The following is a 21918-nucleotide window of genomic DNA, read 5'->3' on the forward strand; positions in this document are numbered from 1 at the left end:
GCATCTGTCTTGTCCCAGCAAGAGAAGAGTGAGGTAATCAGAAATCTGGACTTCTCAGGTGTCTGAGATACTGTATTTTGTGTCAGGTATTTGGATTATAAACCACCTTGGAATATTAGAAATCTAGGTTGTCCAGCCTACTGTTTGGCTTTGCAGCCAGAGGTAACTTGCAAATCCAGGTGTATCTGGTAAGGTACAGTTGCAGGTATGGCTGGCAGATGTTGGAACTACTACAACATTGAATTGCTTGGAAGGAGATAGTGTTCCTCTCTCTTTCCTATAGACTTCGGACCTAGTGGCTTGCCTTGATAGTCAGGGGAATTCCTAAGTTTGCCTCTTGGCAAGTAGCGTGCCACATGCTTTGATGCAGGAGTAGTGATCTGACTTGCTGCTGATTCTATTCCTGAGAGCAGGGTACCAAAATCATTCTGGTTTAAGTGCTGCAAAGTTTGTGAAGTTGAGAATGTGAGTAGAAACCAGTGGTATGCTGTCATCATCAATAATGCAAGCTGCTTGCAGAGCTACATGAGGAGATTGTTAGCACGTTGAGCAATATTATTATTATTTCTCCTCAATCATTGCTGGTGGAGTCCCACCTGAAAGAGTGTGTATGGCTTTTGGCCTTCCCCTTCAAGAAAAATGTTGAGGAAGAAGAGAGGGCCCAGTAGAGGATTGCCAAGATGGTGAGGACCTGGAGTAACCAACCCACGTGAGGTGACTGAGAGATCTGGGTTTACTTAACCTTATAAAGAGAGGAATTGTAATAGCAGGCTGCAACAGTTTGAAATGAAGTCTTCTTGGTATCAAGGGACATTGGCTGTTTGTTGCAGGCTGGGAAGGTCCAGGTTGTACATGAGGAGAAGTTTGTTTTCAAAGAGGTTAGAGTAGCCTTAGAGCATGTTACATGGCGAGGTCATAGAGGTTTTGAAGACAAAGCTAGACAAAGCTGTGGTTGACCTGTTCTGATATTGGGAGGATGAACTGAGTAATCTCCAAAAGTCCCTTGGTAACAATAGTTCTACAATTTCAGGTGGTTATCTATGTTGATAAATTTGAGTAAAAGTGCAAAAATGTGAAGTAGGAAGCTTGAAATGTAGGGAGATGTTTTAGAAGAAGGTCTAATGATGGTGTCAAGCAGAGAACAGACGTTGCCGCTGCTACTTTGACAGATTCTTGTAGCGAACTAAGCAGTCTCATGAGAAATTATAGCTGGATGGTACATTACATGACTCATGAACTGAAAAAACAGAAATATGTACTGTAGGTGTAGAAATATTGGGACTTAAAAATGTGTATATTACAGGGTTTTTAGAAAGTGCTTGTTGAAAAGTGCAACAATATAAATAAGTGCATACATTCTGTTTAATTTGAACATATGCAGAAAGGAACAGTAGTATTGAATAAAATATGAATTTAACTGTAAAGACTGATTGTGGCCACTAAGTAATGGAATTGCTATCCTGGCACATTTCCATATGAATTCTTTGTTTTAAAAACATCTTCCTGCTGATTTTCCTGCACTGGCAGGCGTTTTTACAGCCTCAGTTACTAGATGACATAGCAAAAATATATGTCAAACTAAATTGAACATTTGCTCAGCTGGGTCAGAGATGTTCTATTCTGACTGGTTTGGACCATCAATAAAAGGTCCTCTGATATTGCTGGACTTGTCTGTATAACATGCCCTGAGTTTGGGAAATTTCATAGAGACATTTACTGTTCTCTTTTCTTCCTCCAGACCTTGCCTGAATTAATGTTAAGCAAGGAGTACCTACTTTTAGCTGCAAACTCAAATGGTGATTTTCAGTGATAGAGACTTAGCTGGTCTTTTTATCTCCAATTTTTTATTAGCATTTTGTGCTTAGGCAGCATCATCACGTTGAAGTTTAAATTAATTCAAGAGAGATTTTCTAATTTACCTAAAGTGTGGAATATTTGAGATAACAAAATGAAGCCCTACAGGTCATGTGTTTTCCAGTAGCAGCAAAGTCACTTCTGCTTAGTTAAGCTAATACTCTTTTTAATTCCCTTCCTGTGTCTTGCCTAAGTATAAAAATAGGTGCAGGAGCTTAAATATAAGAACAGAGAGTCTCTTCAGTGACTAGACATATTTTGACAAAAGTCATTGGCTAGAAAAGGGCAGAGACAATATTGGTCAACCTGTATGTTTGGCTAAAAACACATTACGGATCTCCATCACCTATTTTTAGGATCTTGGGATAGTTAAGTATATGTAGCTTGACAAAAGTTAATCACCTGGGATTCTTAGGTAAGGAATTATGTGTGGATCACAGAAATGCAGAGGATCCATTTGTTACAGTCTAGTTTTACACAGTTTATGAAGCATCAGATTAAAGCTCAAATGTGTCTGGTGACTCCAGCAATGCTAACAGACCTGTTTATGACAGCATCCAACAGAAATCACTATGCGTTCGGAGACTCCAGGTTTAAGTCTGTACAACTTGCTTGGATCAAAATTGTTGACACTTGTTTGAAAATAAATTAACAGGTTACTGAAAGTATTTTGCATTCCCAAGCAATAAGATGCTTTGGTTCTTTATTCTACAGGAGTTTATCTTCGTAAAGGCCAAGTTAAGTAACTTCACTGAAGTAAAATATTTTTCTTTTCCATGCAAGTCATTAGCTTTTTTTCCCTAGATAATCATAAATCTGATTGTCTAACATGCAATGAAAAATTCAATCAATAAGATATCACTTTTTCCTTTCATTTATTTGTTTTATCTTCATATTGTATTGTTCATTGTTCTTTTTAAGCTGTCTTTCGCAGTAGGCCACCTGCTGGATTAGGTTCCACAAGCATCATGAAGCGAAGGTTACTGCATTCAGCTACCGAAGAATCTTGGTGTGCTTGTCTATAATTGTGAAGTACCTGTGTATTTTCACTGTAGTACCTGTGTATTTTCACATATCTCCTTCCTCTTTTCATCTTTGAATATGCACTAAATCACGTACCCATTGAAAGACATGACTTTCAGACTTCACAATAATGAACAGCAAAAGATGCACATTAGCATTCTAGACAGTCATGCAAAGTCACGCTAGGTAAGCTGCCAGCTGTCCAGCTAACCAAAGCTCAGGACAGTGGAAGTGAGTGAAATTGTTTGCGTTATTAGGTATATCAGGTTCTTAGAGGGGGACATCTGCACACACCTGAGGAAAGTAAATGAAGTACACACTGAACGTTCTGTTAAATAGTCAGAGCACTGTACCTCAGGGGTCTGTTCTGGGACTGGTGCTGTTTAATATCTTTATCAACAACATAGACAATGGGATTTAGTGCACCCTCAGCAAGTTTGCAGGTGACACTAAGCTGAGTAGTCCAGTTGATACAACAGAAGGAAGGGAAGCCATCCAAGGGACCTGAAGAGAAGGACTTGGGGGTTCTGGTGGGTGAAAAGCTTGACATGAGCCAGCAGTGTGCTCTTGCAGCCCAGAAGGCCAACTACACTCTGGACTGCATCAAAAGAGGCAGCAGGCGATTGTCTCCCTCTACTCTGCCCTTGTGAGGCCTCAAGTGGAGTCCTGTGTCCAGGTTTGGGGCACCCACCCCTAGAAGGATGTTTTGGTCTTTTAGAACAGGTCCAGAGGAGCACTACGAAGATGATCAGAGGACTGGAGCACCTTTCCTATGAAGAAAGGCTGAGGGAGATGGGGCTGTTCAGCCTGAAGAAGAGAAGGCTTAGGGGTGACCTGATTGCAGCTTTTCAGTACTTCGAGGGGGGCTTATAAAAAAAGATGGATGCCATTTTGCTCAGACAGACAATGACAGGACAAGGTGGAATGGTTTTAAATTAAAAGAGTGTAGATTTAGATTAGAGGTCAGGAGAAAGCTCTTCACTCAGAGGGGTGGTGAGGCACTGGCACAGGTTGTCTAGAGGTTGTGGGTGTCCCATCCTTGAAGGTGTTCAAGACCAGGTTGGATGAGGCCCTGGACAGCCTGATCTAGTGGTTGGCATCCCTTCCTGTGGCAGCGAGGTTGGAGCTAGGTGATCGTTAGGGTCCCTTCCAACTCAAGCCATTCTGTAATTTCTATGTAATGGAAGAAATTGATACCATAAAGGAGATGTGAGAAAATCCCTTGGGATGATTTTTACTTTTGCATGTTGTTTGCTTTTATTGTTTGACTATTGGTATGGTGGACATGCCAGTGTAATCTTGTGTTCCATTAAAAAGAGAAGAAAATCATCTATTTGCACATTTTTTAAGGAAGAGCAGAACTAACAATGTTCTCTTCTGGCATTTTCCGTGTAGACTAGTGCTCCTGTTGGTTAAACTGTTGGTTAAATTTACCCTGTTCTTAAGTACGTGTGAAGTTAGGACTTAGCAGTTAGATCAAGTACCTGGCACTGATCCAAGGTCTAATTCTTAATCTTCTGTAGTATGGATATGGTAGATAAATTTTTCAATGGCCAATTTTAAAAACTATTCACTCAAACTCGACATAGCCCATTTCAGTCTCTTTTTAATAGGAAACCTAATAACTTTTTCTGATGTGGTGCATAAAGTTCTGGTATTTTGTTTTCTTTTTATTGCCAGATGCCAGCACGGTCATGTATTTACAGTCAATAAAGCTATTGGTGCTATTCATGGACTTAAATTAATCATTTCAACCTTTCAACCTAGGATGTGTAATGTGGGCCACGGCAGAGTTACTTGCATTCTTTGGTCACGTACTGATTATCCCATCAGTTGTCATATTTCTGCTTTTGAGCCACTTTCAGAAGTGGGACGATCTGTTCCAGTATCCTCATTCATAGTATTTAGAAGATTTCTATTGAACAAATCAGGCTGCAGTTCAAGAGCAGCTTGTCTTGTACATCTGCATCATCTAAAGAAGGTACCCTCACACCCACTTCTTCCTTAATATATTTTTGTCTCTGATAGCCTGTTCTCCTTACCCTGACTAAACACTCTGACTTTGATTTTGTGTCGTTTCTGAGAGGGGTGGTTATATAAGGACTTATCTTCACAGATCAACACTTTCAAAGAGGTGCAGTACTGCCTATACATGGGTCATATGCATGAAAGAATGCGATCTGTTCAAACCAGCAAATCTAGAGACTGTATAGGAAGAAAGAAATGTTAGCCTTATCCCTAGTGCCTCATGCAGTTAGCGAATGTTTATGCTGCCGGGGAGCCAGGTCATATGGCTGTGTGGTATAGTTTGTCCTGGTTTTCAGGTCTTTTCTCTCCCCTAAAGTGTCCTAACAACCCATTTCTGCCATGAGCAAACCAGTTAGCTATCATATGCTGATCTTTTTTTTTTTTCCTTGTATTTTTGCAATATTTGCACGAGATAAAATATATCTAAGTCCTAATGCCACTGCAGCTATTCCGTGTAGCAGACCATAGGTTGGATTAGCATTTGTGGCAAAATATGCCACTTCTTGATAATAGGGATTTATATTTCTTCAGCACACGTTGATTTAAGATTTTCCCACAAGAAAGAGCATGTAAATATAAATAACAAATAAGATATTTTCACAAATATCTTGACGCATTTTACTGGATTTAGATTCACTTTCCACAGTTTCTGTTTCATGCTTACTTTCCTCCATCTAAAAGCAGTCACAGTGGCAGTATAAAAATAACTTTCAAATTGAATTTTTCAGGATCTTCCTCTTCTGCTGTCTCTTACTGCTTCCCAGTTTTCTCCTGATTTTATGTTTCTTTCTAGTCTTCTCCCTGAAAATCAAGATCTCCTTATGCTTTGCATTATCAGCTGTCAGGCGTGATGCACTATATGCTGATATGCCACTGTGCTAGCTTGCTTTGCCACTGTTGGCAGCACTCTGCTGTCATGCTCAATTGAGACAGAAAGGACCATTTCTTACTGGAAAATTAATTCATAAAAAATTAGTTTTGTTTTCGTAATGGAATTGTTTTGAAAGACATTAAGCATACAAAGAAATTTGTATTACAACAAATTAGGCTTTAATTTTACAAAGGTTTAAGTGTCAAATATAAATGAACTGAACAGGCCGACTAATTTTGTGAAATTACAGCCTCAAATTGCCTCATATGTGATTTGAGCACAAATTCCATCAACAGAGATGATTTTTTTTATATTTTTTTTTCCTGGCATAACTGTTTTTGAGCAAAAGTGAATGCAGTCCCAGGCACCTGGAAATTGTCTCTGGAAGGAGGACAGTAACCAACTTAATTGTGTCCTGCTGAAAGGGAGAAGCAAGGTCAGGATGATGTTAATGGACATGATCTTTCTCCTGACCTGTTCCTCTTCCTCCACCCTGCAAAAGAGAGGAGGAAGTACAACATCCTCTTCTGTGGTGACCTTTTTCTTCTTGCTAGTCAGGGCTGTTCTATCCCTTATGCTTTTTAGAAGAGGATTGTCTTTTACAGGTAATTCATCCAGCCTTGGAGGCCCAATGCTAGTGGGCTAGTAATCTTAGGGTTCATGTAAAATGCAGTAGCAGTTTAGCAGTAAGTTTTCACATGATTATTTCATACTCTGTATTGACTGCCCAAATCCAAATCATCATGCCATTTTTCTTTCTTTTTTTTTTTTTTTTTTTTAATTTGATCCACTTGCAAAGCTGACCGGGCTAACTGATGTAATTCTCTAATGATGGAATATGAGGCTGCTCTGTACTTTTAGACAGATAAAGGGACTGTCTTGTCATGTGATATTTAATTGTTAGCATAGTCCCTGATGTCCTGCTGTGAGCTTTACACCCCTCAGCTGGCACTTTTCCAGATGCTGTTTGCGCATGGCTCAGGCCATAACGCTCTGGTGTCCAGAGAAACCATCTCTGGGTGCAGCTCCCACTTTGGGGTGGGAATTCAGAGATGCAGATGTCAGCTATGTCATGTTGTTTGATCTTACTGGCAGCGAGCTGTCTCTGTTCTATCTTATTTAAAAGATTGTTTAAAGTATAGTCAGTGTGCCTGCTTCCAGGGAATTGTAGGCTCCAGTAGCTGCATCTGCCCTGGCCTTAGGACAGACAAGTCTTGAGTTTACTCCTGTTCTTGGAGCTTTCAGGATGGATGGTGTTTCATGGAGGCCTTTCATATATTATGTTTTATCCTCTGTGCTGTTTCTAGGATAGCAATTTTTTGTTACATCATCCAATTTTCAACTCTGTTAGAGGGAATGGCTGTACTACAGGTTTTGTTGATAAAATGAAAGAAACAAAAAGAGAAACAATTTAGAGGAGGTTGCCTTATACCAGCTATATAAATATTTAGACCAGTAAGCTGGTGCTTGCTCTGGGAAATCAAAAAGGGATATTTGGAGCCTTCATATGTGTATCATTTTCTTCAGAGGAGTTTATAATAGTTGTTTATATCTGTTAAAACTGATAATGAAAGTGGTATTGCTTACTGGCATAGTTACACTGGTAGTACTTACCTAGACTAGAACATTTTATTCCATGCTGTGGATGTTTTACAGCACTTAGAAACATTTTCCAAATGGGCTGTATAAGAGTACTTTAAAACTTAGGCCTGAAAGAAAATTCTGGGTCATAAAGTTCAATTTCTGTCTGTCACAGGTACCATCACTTTACGGAAAATCAGATAAAACAAGCAAAAGGTATATTTTTCTCACAGAACTTTTATTTTTACTTGCTTAAAATGCAACAAAGAAACCTCAAGGGATTTATTTTATTTTATTTTATTTTTTATTTTTAGCTAAAAGGAACATTACTGCTATTAGATACTCTCAATTTTCAAGTGTGTAAATAGCTATAAATAGTGAATATAATTGCAGCTCATTATTTGGACTTGGTCAAAAGCACAAGTAGAAGTGAATGAGATTATTCCTAGAAAAATGCATTGAAATATTCTTATAGTTGATGATAAAGAAGAGAGCTGGGAACAAAATGTTCAGGACAACCTTTGTGAAACTATGCATATGCTTATGAATTCATGCCAAAAAAATCATTTATGGTCAGTGAGAGCTTGATGTTTTTGGTTGTCCTGATGATCTGCATATTCTTTTCACAGTTAGTTTTTGTTAGACTGGTCTGAGCATATGGTACTAGGAGGAGGTGGTCTGTTCTTTCACTTGACAAAACGCCTTGCTGTAGCTTTAGATGATAGTACTGCAACATCATTATAATGAACGCCACACTACTATTGTCAAATTTGCAAAGACCATTTACTGTGAGTTATTCTCACTCTTTATTCAGTAACCTCAAATACCCAAAGTTTATTGATACACTGCTTTATCATACCTGCTAGCTTAAATTAATGACTTGCTCTAGATAAAGGACATACTTTGGCAATGTTTCATATAGCTTTTTTGTCAACACTTTTGAGCTTCCATGCTTTAATTTATGCAGTTTAATATTGAAGATTGAGATACATGCTCATCCAGTGGAGGAGGCTCATCTGCAGCAGAGAAGAATGAAAACTCTTTTGTTGTCTTGACAGCTAGTACATCACTGGGTATAGAAGAAGCTCATGGCATTTAAGCAAAAACTTTGGGAGAACAGTTCTGAGCTCCTCTTGTAAAATACCTGTGTGTGTAATTATAGTGTGTATACGTATGTATACACGTGTATGCATATATAACGTCTATCTAAATCTTATAATTTCTATATAATATAAAATGTAGTGTAGTTCAATTGACTTGATACTTTTTTATGGAAAGCAATTTAGAAAAAAAAAAAAGTTTCTTGATCTTGAAAGATTCCTGTCAGCCTAATTTCAATGTAAATCTAAATCTACTTTAAAATACATGTTTATACTATTCTTTCCTACTCATTTTTTCAGTAAAGCTTCCTAAGGCTCAAAATTATCTTGGTAATTTTTCTCCTTTTAATCCTCTGACACGTTAAGAAAGGTCTTTGTCTGCAGTTGACAAGGAGGTTGTTTGACTATGCAAAGGGTGCTGACACTGTCTAGACAGAAAACATTGCCAAATGTACAAAGTCCTTGATAGAACAGACAAGCCTTTTTATTTTCTGCTAACATTCAGTTATAGTAATTTTAGCTGTTACTTGCAGGTTCAAATCTTTCATTTTGGGATTTGAGATACATTTTTTTTCCAGATTTGCATTGTTCTTTCAAAGACTGCAGAAATAAGTGTTCAAGATATTAATGAATATTATGTTCTGTGTACAGTGGTTTACTGTGTCGAGCTATGGCTAAGAAATGGGTTTATGTAGCTGGTATCTATATGTCAGAGTATTGTGTCAGCTAACAGGCTCCCAGTAGAACAGAAGTCATCTCAAATTCACATTGAATGTAGATAGCTAAGTAGACAGTGGTATGTTTGCCAGTCAGGATTCCACGAATGATAGAAAATAGAAAAGAAATGAGTGGAAAGGTACCTTCTGCACACCACAGATGAATTGCTGAGTCCACTTAAAGCTCCCATGATCCTACTGGACTAAAAAAAAAGCAGTATATTTCATGACACGTACCTTCCAGATTACATATGCAGTTGTTATATATTTTTTGGAAGGGGTAAAAAGAAAGGGTGCTTTTAAGAAAGAATCAATGCAACCACCAGTCACCTGAAACAGCAATGGAGAACTTGAAACTGTTTTAAAACAGTTCAAAAAAGATCTGACTACTTCATGGAAAAATAAACAACCAAACAAACATAAAGAGCAAACCAACCTCCCAAAAACCTAACCCGTGGATGCAAATTCTCTTGCAGAATGCAATAAAGAATTGGAAAATCTTTTCAAAATTGGTGACAGTTTTTCCAGGTATTTCAACAGAATGCAGTGAAATACTTAGTTTGTTCAGTTGTGACCTCTTTGGAGCGCAAATCATTATTACTGAAGTTTGGAAAGTAGCATGTTGGGAGTATAAATTTATCATTGCCATTAATAGTCCTATCTAAAAAAACCCTGTAAACAAATCAGCTGTTTCAGTCAACCAACTTCAGTAGTTTAGAGATTGCTACTTAATTTTTCATCATTCAGGCTCTTATTTTGACTTAAAAGCATTCCAGACCACAGCAGAAATACAGAAATGGAAAATGGAAGAGATACATGTTTACAGTTCTTTATTTACTTGTTGAATTAAGTACAGAGACAGTCTGTAGTTTCTGGCTCTTACCTGGCAGCCAACGTGCAGGCAAAGTAACCCTGCAAGCACACTTGTTGGTTTTGACTTGAATAAATATAAGTTGTAACTTGAACCTGGAAAAGAACATCATGGCTACAGTTTTGTCTGAAAGTAATTATGACTTAACTTTGTAGAAAGGTCTTGTTTTCATAGGGATCTCTTTTCTGTCATTTCTTCTCATAATACGGAAATTGCTCTATTCAGAACTCTTTAAAAGGACTGATAGAAACTTTGAATGATACTTTGAAAATGTAGCACATGCTGTGTGGTTTCAGTAGAAGAAAGCAGCATGGTTGAAATGTTTAAAACATTTTCATATTAATTTACTGTCATTTAAATATTCTTTTAAGTTAGAGCTTATGGATTTGGCGTTCTCAGTTGTAGCTACAGTTTGTCTGAAGTTTAAAAGGATATATGATGCATTTTGTTTATGAAGTATTCTGATCCTGCAGTTGATGTTCTTTAGCTTGCTTTGAAACCAGTAGTACATGTTACTGTGCTTGCAAATGCACGGACGTTTGTATTTAACTTATCAGCTGAACACTGATGTGCACTTGCAGCAGAAGGGGAACAGAGTAAATAATCCCTCTTGCCTTTTGAGATGGTCGTATTTGAGTTATGTTGTCAGGATTGAGTGAAGAAGCTTGTACTATTAACAGTGCTGAATGTGCTTTGTAAACTCTTAAGACTTCTTTTCTGTGGGGATTTCAATCCAGCTTTCACCAACACGTTGTCTAAAACTAAATCTACAGACTTTCGTAGGCTTCTGCTGCTTAAATTGGTGGTTTACGTGCTTTGGCTGGGAGAAAATCCACAATGGTACTAGCATTTGTTTAGAGTAAACTGAGTATTTCACTCAACTTTGTAAGAAGTATGTTCAGCTAAGCTCTTAAAATAAACTTTTGCTTCATTTTAAGTAAAACTATCTCCTGGATATGAAAGGATATTCGGTCCTCTTTAATATCTTCATCGATGATCTGGACGAGGGCATCGAGTGCACCCTCAGTAAGTTCGCAGATGACACCAAGTTAGGTGCGTGTGTCGATCTGCTTGAGGGTAGGAAAGCTCTGCAGGAGGATCTGGATAGGCTGGACCGATGGGCTGAGGTCAACTGCATGAAGTTTAACAAGGCCAAGTGCCGGGTCCTGCACCTGGGGCGCAATAACCCCAAGCAGAGCTACAGGCTGGGAGAGGAATGGTTGGAAAGCTGCCAGGCAGAGAAGGACCTGGGAGTGATGGTGGACAGTCGGCTGAATATGAGCCAGCAGTGTGCTCAGGTGGCCAAGAAGGCCAACGGCATCCTGGCTTGTATTAGGAACAGCGTGACCAGCAGGGCTAGGGAGGTGATCGTCCCCCTGTACTCAGCTCTGGTGAGGCCGCACCTCGAGTACTGTGTTCAGTTTTGGGCCCCTCGCTACAAGAAGGACATGGAGGTGCTTGAGCGGGTGCAGAGAAGGGCGACGAAGCTGGTGAGGGGCCTGGAGAACAAGTCCTACGAGGAGCGGCTGAGGGAGCTGGGCTTGTTCAGCCTGGAGAAGAGGAGGCTCAGGGGTGACCTTATCGCTCTTTTTAGGTACCTCAAGGGAGGCTGTAGCGAGGTGGGGGTTGGCCTGTTCTCCCACGTGCCTGGTGACAGGACGAGGGGGAATGGGCTTAAGTTGAGCCAGGGGAGTTTTAGGTTAGATGTTAGGAAGAACTTCTTTACAGAAAGGGTTGTGAGGCATTGGAACAGGCTGCCCAGGGAAGTGGTGGAGTCACCATCCCTGGAAGTCTTCAAAAGACGCTTAGATGTAGAGCTTAGGGATATGGTTTAGTGGAGGGCTGTTAGCGTTAGGTTGGAGGTTGGACTCGATGACCTTGAGGTCTCTTCCAACCTAGAAAATTCTGTGATTCTGTGATTCTGTGAAACTTTTAAAAGTGATATACATGCAACTTTTAAATTGCAGTAATTTAACTTAGTAAACATTATGCTAACTTTAATGTTAACTTCATTTCTTTCCAGGCTTCCAAAGGATGAATTGGCAACAGAACCACTAAAATATGCTGATCAACTTCCTGTAGCTCAGATAATACACCAGGTATGCCTTTCTATTTTGAGGATTTTCTTTGAGAACAAACAACATCAGTAATATTTAAACTGCTTTTCTAGGTCATGCAGAATCAATGTGCTCATGCTGGAGGTATACAAACACAACATATTCTTGTTCAGATGACAGCTATTACCTTATAAAAGGCTTGTTCAGAACATGGCAATGAAACAGTAACTTGCTGTATGACACAGTTGTAGCTTCAGAGGTTGCTATTAAAATTGTTGTGTATTACTGATGTTAAAGTAGAAGAAAATCCATCAACTTAATCTAATTTGCATCCTTATCCAAATCATATTCCCACTCCTGAAAAAAAAACAAACAACAAAAACAACAAAAGCACAAAAAACAACAGCTAAACTATGGAAATCGTTGTGGAATTGTCATGAAGAGTTGGGTGGGAAAACAATCTCCCTTCCTATTACAGTTCTGAATGATGTGTTAGCAGCACTTCTGTTTCCAGCTACAGCAGTGTCATTATATTTTCTGCATTCCACAGACTTTTCTGTTTGCTTTTTGTTTTTGTGCAATTGTAAACAGATTGAGATTTTGCCTAGATTGTGCCTACCTACTGTGCTTCTATTTAGAATCAATACTTTTCCATTGATTCAGATGCTCAAATGAGGGATGATGATGTGGACATCTGAGCTAGCATTGAGTAGCAGGCTGCAGTTTTTATTACAATATGTCTAATTATAATAAGCCTCTGACAAGGAATAGGAAGAAATCTTTTCTATGAACAAGGTTCTATAGTCTTTTCTGGCTCTTTTCTTAAAGTTCAGGGTCTCTGTCCATCCTGCTGATAGATTAGATGCCAAGACTGTATATATAAGTCTTTCTTGTGAAGCTTGATTTTTGGCCATTAGCCGCAGTGGGCTCTGTATTTTTTGTAGAAGGACTGGTCTGTGACCAAGTAACATCCACAAAACTTGTGATGTACCGTTAAACCCGAGTATTGAGACTTAGCATCTCTTCTCTTGGTGCTGTTTTAAAGAAAGCAAAGAGTCTTACTCAGTTGCAGTCATTTGGAATTTTCTCTGAAAAATTCATTTTTGAACTTTGTTGATGTCAGGCCTGCTTCAGGGATGGATAGCCATAACTTTCCTAAGTAAGGACTGATTAGGTCACATTGCTGTTTTCCATGTGGTACCTTGACTATATGAAATCTTTCAAGTAAACAGGTATACTCTGAACAATTGACCTGAAAGATGGGGAACATGATGACAGTTCACCATGGGACACAAAATAGTATAGTCCATTACGTGTCCTGAGACAATGAAAACTTCCAACCTGAAAACTGTAAGCTGATGTTGATCATGGTACTAATAAGGCAGTTAGACAATGTTAAATAAAGCTGAGGTTTCAGACTGAGCTGGCTTTGAACACGTAAGGATCAACGAGAAGAAATTAAAGTCCACCAAATTTGCTTTCAAAATCCTATTAGTATTAATTATTGTATATCTTTCCAAATACTTTTGTCAATCAGTGTTTGTAAGCAGTTAAGTTGCATGCTGCAGGCAGTGCTCATTTTACCTTAAAGAAAACATGAGCTTTATTTTAAAACTTTAAAGTGTACAGGTCTTTTCCGCAAGATGTAAGCACAAGGGATTTAAAAACTTTTGGCTGAAATCTGCACCTCCGGGAAGAATATCTGATGTGTTCAGAACATGGAAGATTGGAAATCAGGACTAGTTTGTATGTCAGGAACTCCCTGGTGTTGTCAGAGCTTCAAATGACCCAACAGCCTGCAAATGTCACATTTAAAATTCTGTCTTCATGCCTGACTCTCAGCATAAATGAATTAAACAGCAGAGCAGGCAGCCAGTCAATATGCTCTTAACAGTGAGAGTGAGCAATGAAACAGTTTGGGGGTTGTTTGGAATCAGTAAATAGAAACTGCACAGAATGTCGCACTTAGAGAAAAATCTCAAATAGGAAACAGAATTAACCTTTAAGATGGTGGACCAGACGAAATGTCATAGTAATATTTTTACAACATTAGGTGGGTAATAACCAGGAAAGGTTCATTTAGCTACTGTGTATTATACTGCAATAGAATATTGTACTGTGGAAAGGCAAAAATGTATTTTTTATGTACTCTTATCTGTTTGCTATAACAAATTTACCAGTAGTATAGGCTGTTGCTCACACAAAGCAACAAGTCAGACCTGGCATAGCTGCAAATGTCTCTGATGTAGAGAAACAGAATAAAATGACCATTGTTTAGCTATCATGTCAGGAAGTCTGGCATCATGTCCTGGTTTTGTTTGACATCGATGCTCTTTTTGAGGCTTTAGGTGCTGTAGTCAGCTAAGCATACTGTCCACCAGTGAGAGTCCTGGTGAATAAGCATTTCTAAATTTACAGTGTATTGCTTCTGAGGGACCTTTAACAATTGGGACAGAGTGCAAGGACCATGTTAAGTGTATATGAATAAATATATATATATATATATATATTTTTTTTTTACTTTGAAAGTATAAGAGAAGAAAAAAGAATATGAGTAAAACCAGTGAATGCTGTATGTGGAGGTAATCTTTGTCCGAACAGTTAATCACTGTCTTAATTATGGGCCTTTGTTTTCATGTAAACCTGTCTGTGTTTTACCTCTAGGTAGGAATAAAGACACAGTAAAGATTGCAAATTATTTTGGTACATAAGACATAATTTCTATTGTAGCATAAATATACATTAAAGCTTCTAAATGGTAGACAGGTAGCCTAAATCAATATAATGACAAGGTACATTTTAGTTCTGTGTAGTAGCCAACGTGGCCACTAATTTTGTCCAAATTTTACTGTAGATTTATATTCCCAAACATTACTAAAACTGTGCACATTTTCCTTGGGCATTTGTAGGTAATTTCTAACATTCTCTTCAGTAGTAATCTCTGTTATTTAAAAAAAAATATGCTAACCAATAGAAATTAACTTTTGATTTCTAATCTGATAATTCCACAAAAAATGTCATACTTGGTACATCTTAATCTACTTAACAAAAGGAAAAAAAAAACAAAAAACAAAAAAACTGATTTTGGGTTTGATCTTAAACTTTATGGTACTAGTAATTATTTATTATTGTAGCAGTATAAAAAAGAAAAACACACAGAAGAATAAAAACCCTGTGAAATTCAAAGTTTTAATTCTCATAAGTATGTTAAATGCAGTGCATTAGACCATGGTTAATTAAAAAGACGATTGTGAAGAATGAAATTAAACAGCAGAATGAAAACAAATAGTTACATTTAAACTACGTATCAAAATCAGACATTATAAATAAAATAGCTTTCTACGTTTTGAAAAACAAAAAGAAAAAATGTGTTTAAGTGAAGTAAAAAAACCACACCACCACCAACAACAACAACAACAAAAAAAAACAAACAAAACAAAACACAAACTAAGGAATCTAGTTATTAATATAAATTTCTAAAATGGGAAAACTTAAGCTGCCAGATGAAAACCTACATAGGACATTTAAATGAGGTTCTTTGGGCACATAGTGCATGCAGTGCTACTACTTAGACTGATTTTATGCATTGTAAGACCAGAAAAAGGAGAGAGTACTTTAATTTTGCATTTGTCTTTAGTTCAAACAGGTTTAATGAAAGAGCAGGCAAAACTGCATTTGAGAAGATTGTTTTCATATATCATTAAGGATATTCATTGCTGGGCCTCCAATTCAGCATGGTATTTTAATAAAAGTACCTAACTTCAGTGATAGCACTCATGCTCTGAATGTCACTCTGTGGTAATATATTTTGCCTAACTGGGATTTAGGATATTGAAGAGACTTAAATTGTTACAGGTGTCTTACTGATGGAAGCATGTTTTATTGATGAAAGACATATTTCAGTGGATAAATGCCAGATCTCCTGATGTTGTTATAATTGAAAACAAGATGAAATGGCAAATTCAGAGCAGAATCAACTTGTATACTTATTTATTATAGCCCCCTGTAAAATATTAAGCAGATAAATTAACATACTGTTAAAAGAGGATAGTATTTCAAGAAAGCTAACTTCTGACCCTTGGCAGGGATTGCATAATTTATTTGATCTTTGACATGGTTTACAGTTGCACATGTACTTAAAATAAAAGGTTCCTGGGTGTTTTCTCATGTAGGGGAATGCATGGGGAAATGTTAGAAAAAAATCTAATTAAATTAAATTGAGTTTCCTTTAGCAGGTTTGTTTGTTTTGTACCATTTTAAACCAGTGCACAACTGTAGCCTTTCTCTGTAGAAGGAAGTTAGATGGAAAATGCCTGCTGTAATCTCAGGAGATTACAGGGAGAGCATGCTGACCCTGGTGTTAAATGTGCTTTCTATTGCAGATTCCAGCTGAGCAAAACATGTGAGCACCGTTTGGGACTACACCATTAGCTTTGCTCAGTTTAGATTCAAGGGACATTAAGGACTTAACCTATCCAGTCCAGCCTCAGGGTATTCACTGGGGTCCATAGTAAGGGAAGTGGAATAAGAAATTGAAGAAATAAAATGGGAGAGGAATCTTCAGAGTTGTAGAGAAACAGGCCGATGGTCATCAAAGGTAACTTGAGTTGCAGTTCTTTGAATCTTCCAAGAACATCTTAGTTTCCACAGTTTTCTCTGCTTCTGTAAATAGTTTGCCAAAAACTCCTTTTGGCTTGAAATCTAGTTTTTATTCATTCTTGGAACCTTTTTCTCACGTAGTGGAGGTGTGTTAGTTTATTGCATTCATCAATGTTACTACTGTTTCACACTGGTTTAATTGGGAGAAGTTTTCTTTAGCAGCATTTGGCAGAAACTGTTGAAACAGTCTTAAGAGGATACAACATGTTGTATTTTTAGAAGTATTTTTGGTTGTCTGTAACACAACAATTTTAACTCTTGAGCTTTAATGTTTGTGAATATATTTTAAGTGTTTTTTATGTGGCTTACTGTGTTTGTGAAATGCTGAATATGGAAATGAACACATCACGTGCTGATATGTAGTCCATAAAGCATACCTTTAACATTCAGGGATCACACTGGTGCCTTGTCCCTGTCCTGTAGCTGTCCTTAGGCAGTTATGCTTCTAGGGGGGAATCCTGCACTCAGGCTGGGTCTGTCCTCATGGTGGAGTCCTGGTTCCTTATTTGTGTTTTATAAAAATTAATGGGGATGTTCAAAACTGCAGTTAAGCATGCAAAGTGCTCACTAGCTCAACAGTAGCACAGGTTTTTATTTTTAATGTAGACCATAATTTCATTTTATGGATAATAATTTATTAAAAAGTTTTAAAGAACTTTGTTAAGTGATACTTGCTTTTTACTGTTTCTTTGTATGCCAAAAGGTTCAAAAGCGACTTGTGACACTTAGATGTGTCAGGCTGTACGTGTAAAGTTACAGACTTAGCTATTTATATGTTCTCTGAAGATCTATTCCTGTAGATGTGTTTAAAAATAACTTAAAAGGATGGCTTACTTTTATAAAACTGTGGTCATGGTATCCAGCTAGGACAGTCACAGGTCTCCTCAGAAAAGCTGTATTTTGTAAGACCTGATTTTTTTTTCAGGATAGTTGAAAATCTAGTTTTCTCTATAAAAGATTAGAAAGCGCTCTGACTTTAAAATCCTATTTTATTTTAACAGCATATATTATGTGTCTGACCAACATACAGATACCTTGAATCCATTTCATTAACTAGGCAAAAGCCTTACATAATGTTGTCTTGCACTAGGACACCTGCCTGGCTCAGGTTTTACTTTTGCAATGTTCAGCAACATACGTAGGACAGTGCTGCCCTTCTACCACTGGCACTTCTCATAGCTGCTTCAGAGTATACTGAGAACAGCAGCCTGTTCTGACAATGTTCGTGTCTGTTTGTTCCAGACTAGAGGTGAAAAAAGCTGTTTCTCATGCATGTCACAAAAATCTATGGATTTCTTCTTCCTCACCAGATGACCTAAAGTTCCTTCAGGGCTCAGACGTTCTGACTGGTCCATGTGCAGGGCGAAACCCAAGTGTGCAGTGTACCTTTTGCTGAGCTAGCCCTTCATCTGGGACACTTGGCATGTATTGAAGTTAGAAAGTAATGTGCTTTACTAAGACTTTTTGGGGTAATTCATTTTCTACAGTAAACATATATATATATTTTAAATTCTGTATGCTAAAGGTGGTTTGCCTGCATTTTATAACTCTAATAGAAGTAGTCTCAAGTGGAATCAGAACTGGATGTTATCCAGTAAACAAGAACTTGCTTTTTTCCCCAAATGAAACACAGTCTGTGGATTACATTTTTCTCACTCGTAGAAATTACTTACTTTTTGTTTGGCTTCCTTTAATACTACTCTATAGAAGAAAACTCTGCATAGAAGGGGCAAAACAAACTTCCTGTCAAAAGCTATTACTGCATGATTTTGACAACCACCAAAACAAATATGTCATAGGGCAGCAAAGATATTCCTGCCAACACTGTGTACAGCTTGGGGTGGTTAGGTGCTTTGACGTTTACTCCCCAGTATTTCTTCTAATGTTAAGGTTGATTAAAAAAGGTTGATTTGAGTAGCAGAGTTGTGCTGTGAGCATGTGAGTCATGCAATGTTTGTGATTTGCACTATTAAATCTAGAGAATGAGTGCATAGTGATTTTAATAGTACTGTTTTCTATTAATAATTAATTAAGAGTGGAATAGTCCTGTTTCTCTGACTTACTTCAAGAAACTACCAAATGCATTCTTCACTTGGTTGTAGCTGTTACAAGTCTTTTAATGGCAAAACATTAAACCAGCAACATTTTTAGGTAGTTCTTCATCTAGTGAATTACTGCAGCATCAGTGAAGATACTCAGTACCCTCACATGTGAACTGGTAGGTAGTCCACACTAACAACAGGGTTGGCACTATTTTTTTTTTGTCCTATCAGACAAGCTAAGTAGTATACTAGCCTAATGAGCTCTCATAAGCAAAATCATAATATTCCTGAAATAGAGCATATTTCTAAGTGTAGCATGAGGTATTTTTGTAAAAGATTTGAACTATCATTTTTTGATGTGCTACTGTTCTTCTCATCTGTTCTTCCTGTCGCAGAATACAATGATGTGGAGTTAGCATAAATTAGTGATGATTTTTTTTTACAGATGAGGCACAGCTGCCTTTATATAGTTATGTTTTCTGAACATACATGTCATCTGAACGTGAGGGGAAGCCCTCTGACAGCAGAGACCCAGTAAAGAGGTCTCTTTTCTTCCCTCTTCCCATTAATGGAGTGTGTGATCACTCTGCCTATCCAGGATCATTATTTTACTGGTTCTCAACCATAGCAAGGTTCTGCTTCTTTATCTATTTATTATGTTGAACTATTAGTTGGAACCTCTCCTCCTAGTCTTTAAGACACAATAATGATAAGTTTTTTGGAATTATTTTTCTTTCAAATGCTGTTTTCCAAATCTTAAAAATTTAGCAGTAATTATGAGGAACTTCATTTCCATAAGGATTGACTACCAAAATATTCATGCATGGGGAATTCTTCTTTTGTCTGCACACAACACTGCTTGTCAGAGCCAGAAAGGAAGAATTAGTTTTTTTGTTGCTGACCGAGCATTACAGGGGAATTGAATGTAGTATTAAATTCTTCCAATTATAGCGGAATACAATGGATTGAACGGCTAAATGCATTGAAAAGTAGCTTGCATGAGGCACCTGAACAGTCAGTTGTGGGGTACGTGCTTTTAACTGTTTCCTAGTAAAAATATAGCAATAAGCATTGTCTGTAAGCCAGAGAGAGGTAACTTTGCCGCGGCCTCTCACAGCTGCCCTGAGGTGCTCTTTTATCCTATTGCATGGCTCTGTTAAGAACAGTTAGCTGAGCAGTTAGTAGGGTTTGAGGTGCAGATATATTAGCTCATCTGGGTATTGGTAGGGCCCACTCTCTGCTGCCACGTCTTGGGGACATGGTCATCACTTCACAGTGGTGGTACCCAGCAAGGTGACTATACACCTGGACTGTGCTCCCCTGCAGACACTTCTGCACACAGCTGTTAGAGAGCTTTGGCTTTGTGGTTTCACTCTCTTGCTGTTCACCTCTTCAGGGAGATGCAGGAGCTGAAATGGATTCAGTTGATGTAGTGCTTTCAAATGAGCTGGTTTAGGCTGCACAGATCCTGCAGTTTGGACAAAGGTATAGCAGCAAACTGCTGAACTGTTTTGCTTTCTGAGGTCATGTAATTTTCCCCCATGTCCCTGATCTATGGAAAGCTGTACATTTACAGATTGGTGTTGTATCTTCATGCTTCTTTGGCATGGGCTATGAGGTTGAACTGATGGGCAAGTTGGAGTAATTTAGGTAGGGATGCCCCTTATGTGGCCACATTTCACTCTCTTCCCCATTTGTGTTACTGAGTCCTGTGCTCTCCCTTGCACTGCCACAACAATGTAAGCACAACAGTGAGCTCTAAACTACCGATTAAAAAAAAAAGACAATTAAAAAGAGGGAACATTAAAAAAAAAAAATCAGCCTGGCTTGGTATGTGAACACAGAATTTCTGAAGCTAGCTACAATAGGCAGTATAAGCCAAAATGGTATAAACATATGTTTTATCACATGAAAATGTGTTTGAATTTCTCATGAGCAAGTGAAAGGGAGTGAAACCAAATTGTTACTGTGGAAAGTAAAAATGGAAATAAGTTGAAACCTTTTGTGCATATCATGGGAGCGCATAGTTTGCCCTTGAGAATACTGGTAACATGAGGCATTATATGTGAATGTCATGCCATCCATTTAATGTATTGGGCTTAGGAGACATCACTTTCATACCCACTAGCACACAGAACCGTCAGAAGCACTATTAAAAATATATGAAAAGATACCCACGCACTAAAGTAGCTATAATTGTTACAGATACCGTGTTGGAGTTGTGGCTTCTTTAAGACAATTCCTGAAATCATTTCTTTTTAATAGACATTATCTAAGCTTTAAAATGAAGGAAGAAGTTTAGGAAGTGACTGTAACATGTCAGGCTTTAGAGAGTGCTATGCATCTTTGTAGTTTATTCATCGGAACTTCAAGTCACTGAATCTGGAGTGTCACTAGTAGCTGTGTGACTAAGAACTGATATATTTCTTACATTCAGAAAAATAACATTTTTTTTTCCAGCTGAATCAGCTATGTGCTTCAAAATCCTGTGTGCACAACCTTTCAATATATAATATTGGCATACTTTATATACCCTTATCTTGGCTTTCACTTGGTCATGCTGTGATAGCCTTTTGTTGCATTTTACAGCCTGGTCACAGCTGTGATTTTAAGACAGTGGTTATTGTTTGTAACGTGCTCTAGATATGCTTAGAGCTTTACACAGAGACATGTTCAAAAATGCTTACAGCTTAAAGTAAACTTCACATAGCATGTTGGCAAAAAGCAAAATAAGGCTAGCAGTGAGAGATTCTAATTTGTAAACCAAGGCCATAAAGGACCATTATGTTAATCTCTTCTGATTTTCTGCACAAAGTCCATACATTGTTTGTTTATATTCTTCCTTTGTTGTGGCTATGCTGAGATCAGGAAGAATGACTAGAAAAAGTGAGTGAGTAGAGGTTGTTAGACGTTTAATCAAAATACTGTAATTATAGAGGGAGTATAAATTAAGAGGACAATTACCGCACGTTAGTACAGGTACGTGATTAGGGAAAGTATGCACGATATTGCAGCTGTTATGGAGGAAGCAATATGTATGTGTCCCAGGGGTCTCAATTACTAACGTCATGTGAATTGTTGCACAGTGCTATAGATAAAATATCAATAGCTATCTT

The 21918-nt window shown here is 37.9% G+C and overlaps 1 protein-coding gene across 2 annotated transcripts in view; it reads left to right on the top strand.

The window, feature by feature from the left end:
- The window catches only part of PIGK (phosphatidylinositol glycan anchor biosynthesis class K), a 75610-nt gene that overhangs the window by 39696 nt on the left and 13996 nt on the right, over positions 1-21918 (top strand). Inside the window, exons 10-11 of one of the 2 annotated variants that reach the window (XR_014695486.1) lie at positions 12068-12143; positions 16484-16698. Coding sequence is in view for 1 of the 2 variants with exons in the window: in XM_084527720.1 (XP_084383846.1) it covers positions 12068-12143 (76 nt within the window). In the remaining variant the exon portion in view is untranslated. The remainder of the gene's footprint in view (positions 1-12067; positions 12144-16483; positions 16699-21918) is intronic. The other variant, XM_084527720.1, reaches the window with a different exon arrangement.

This window comes from Aythya ferina (assembly GCF_964211825.1).
Source record: "Aythya ferina genome assembly, chromosome: 8".
Lineage (NCBI taxonomy): Eukaryota > Metazoa > Chordata > Aves > Anseriformes > Anatidae > Aythya > Aythya ferina.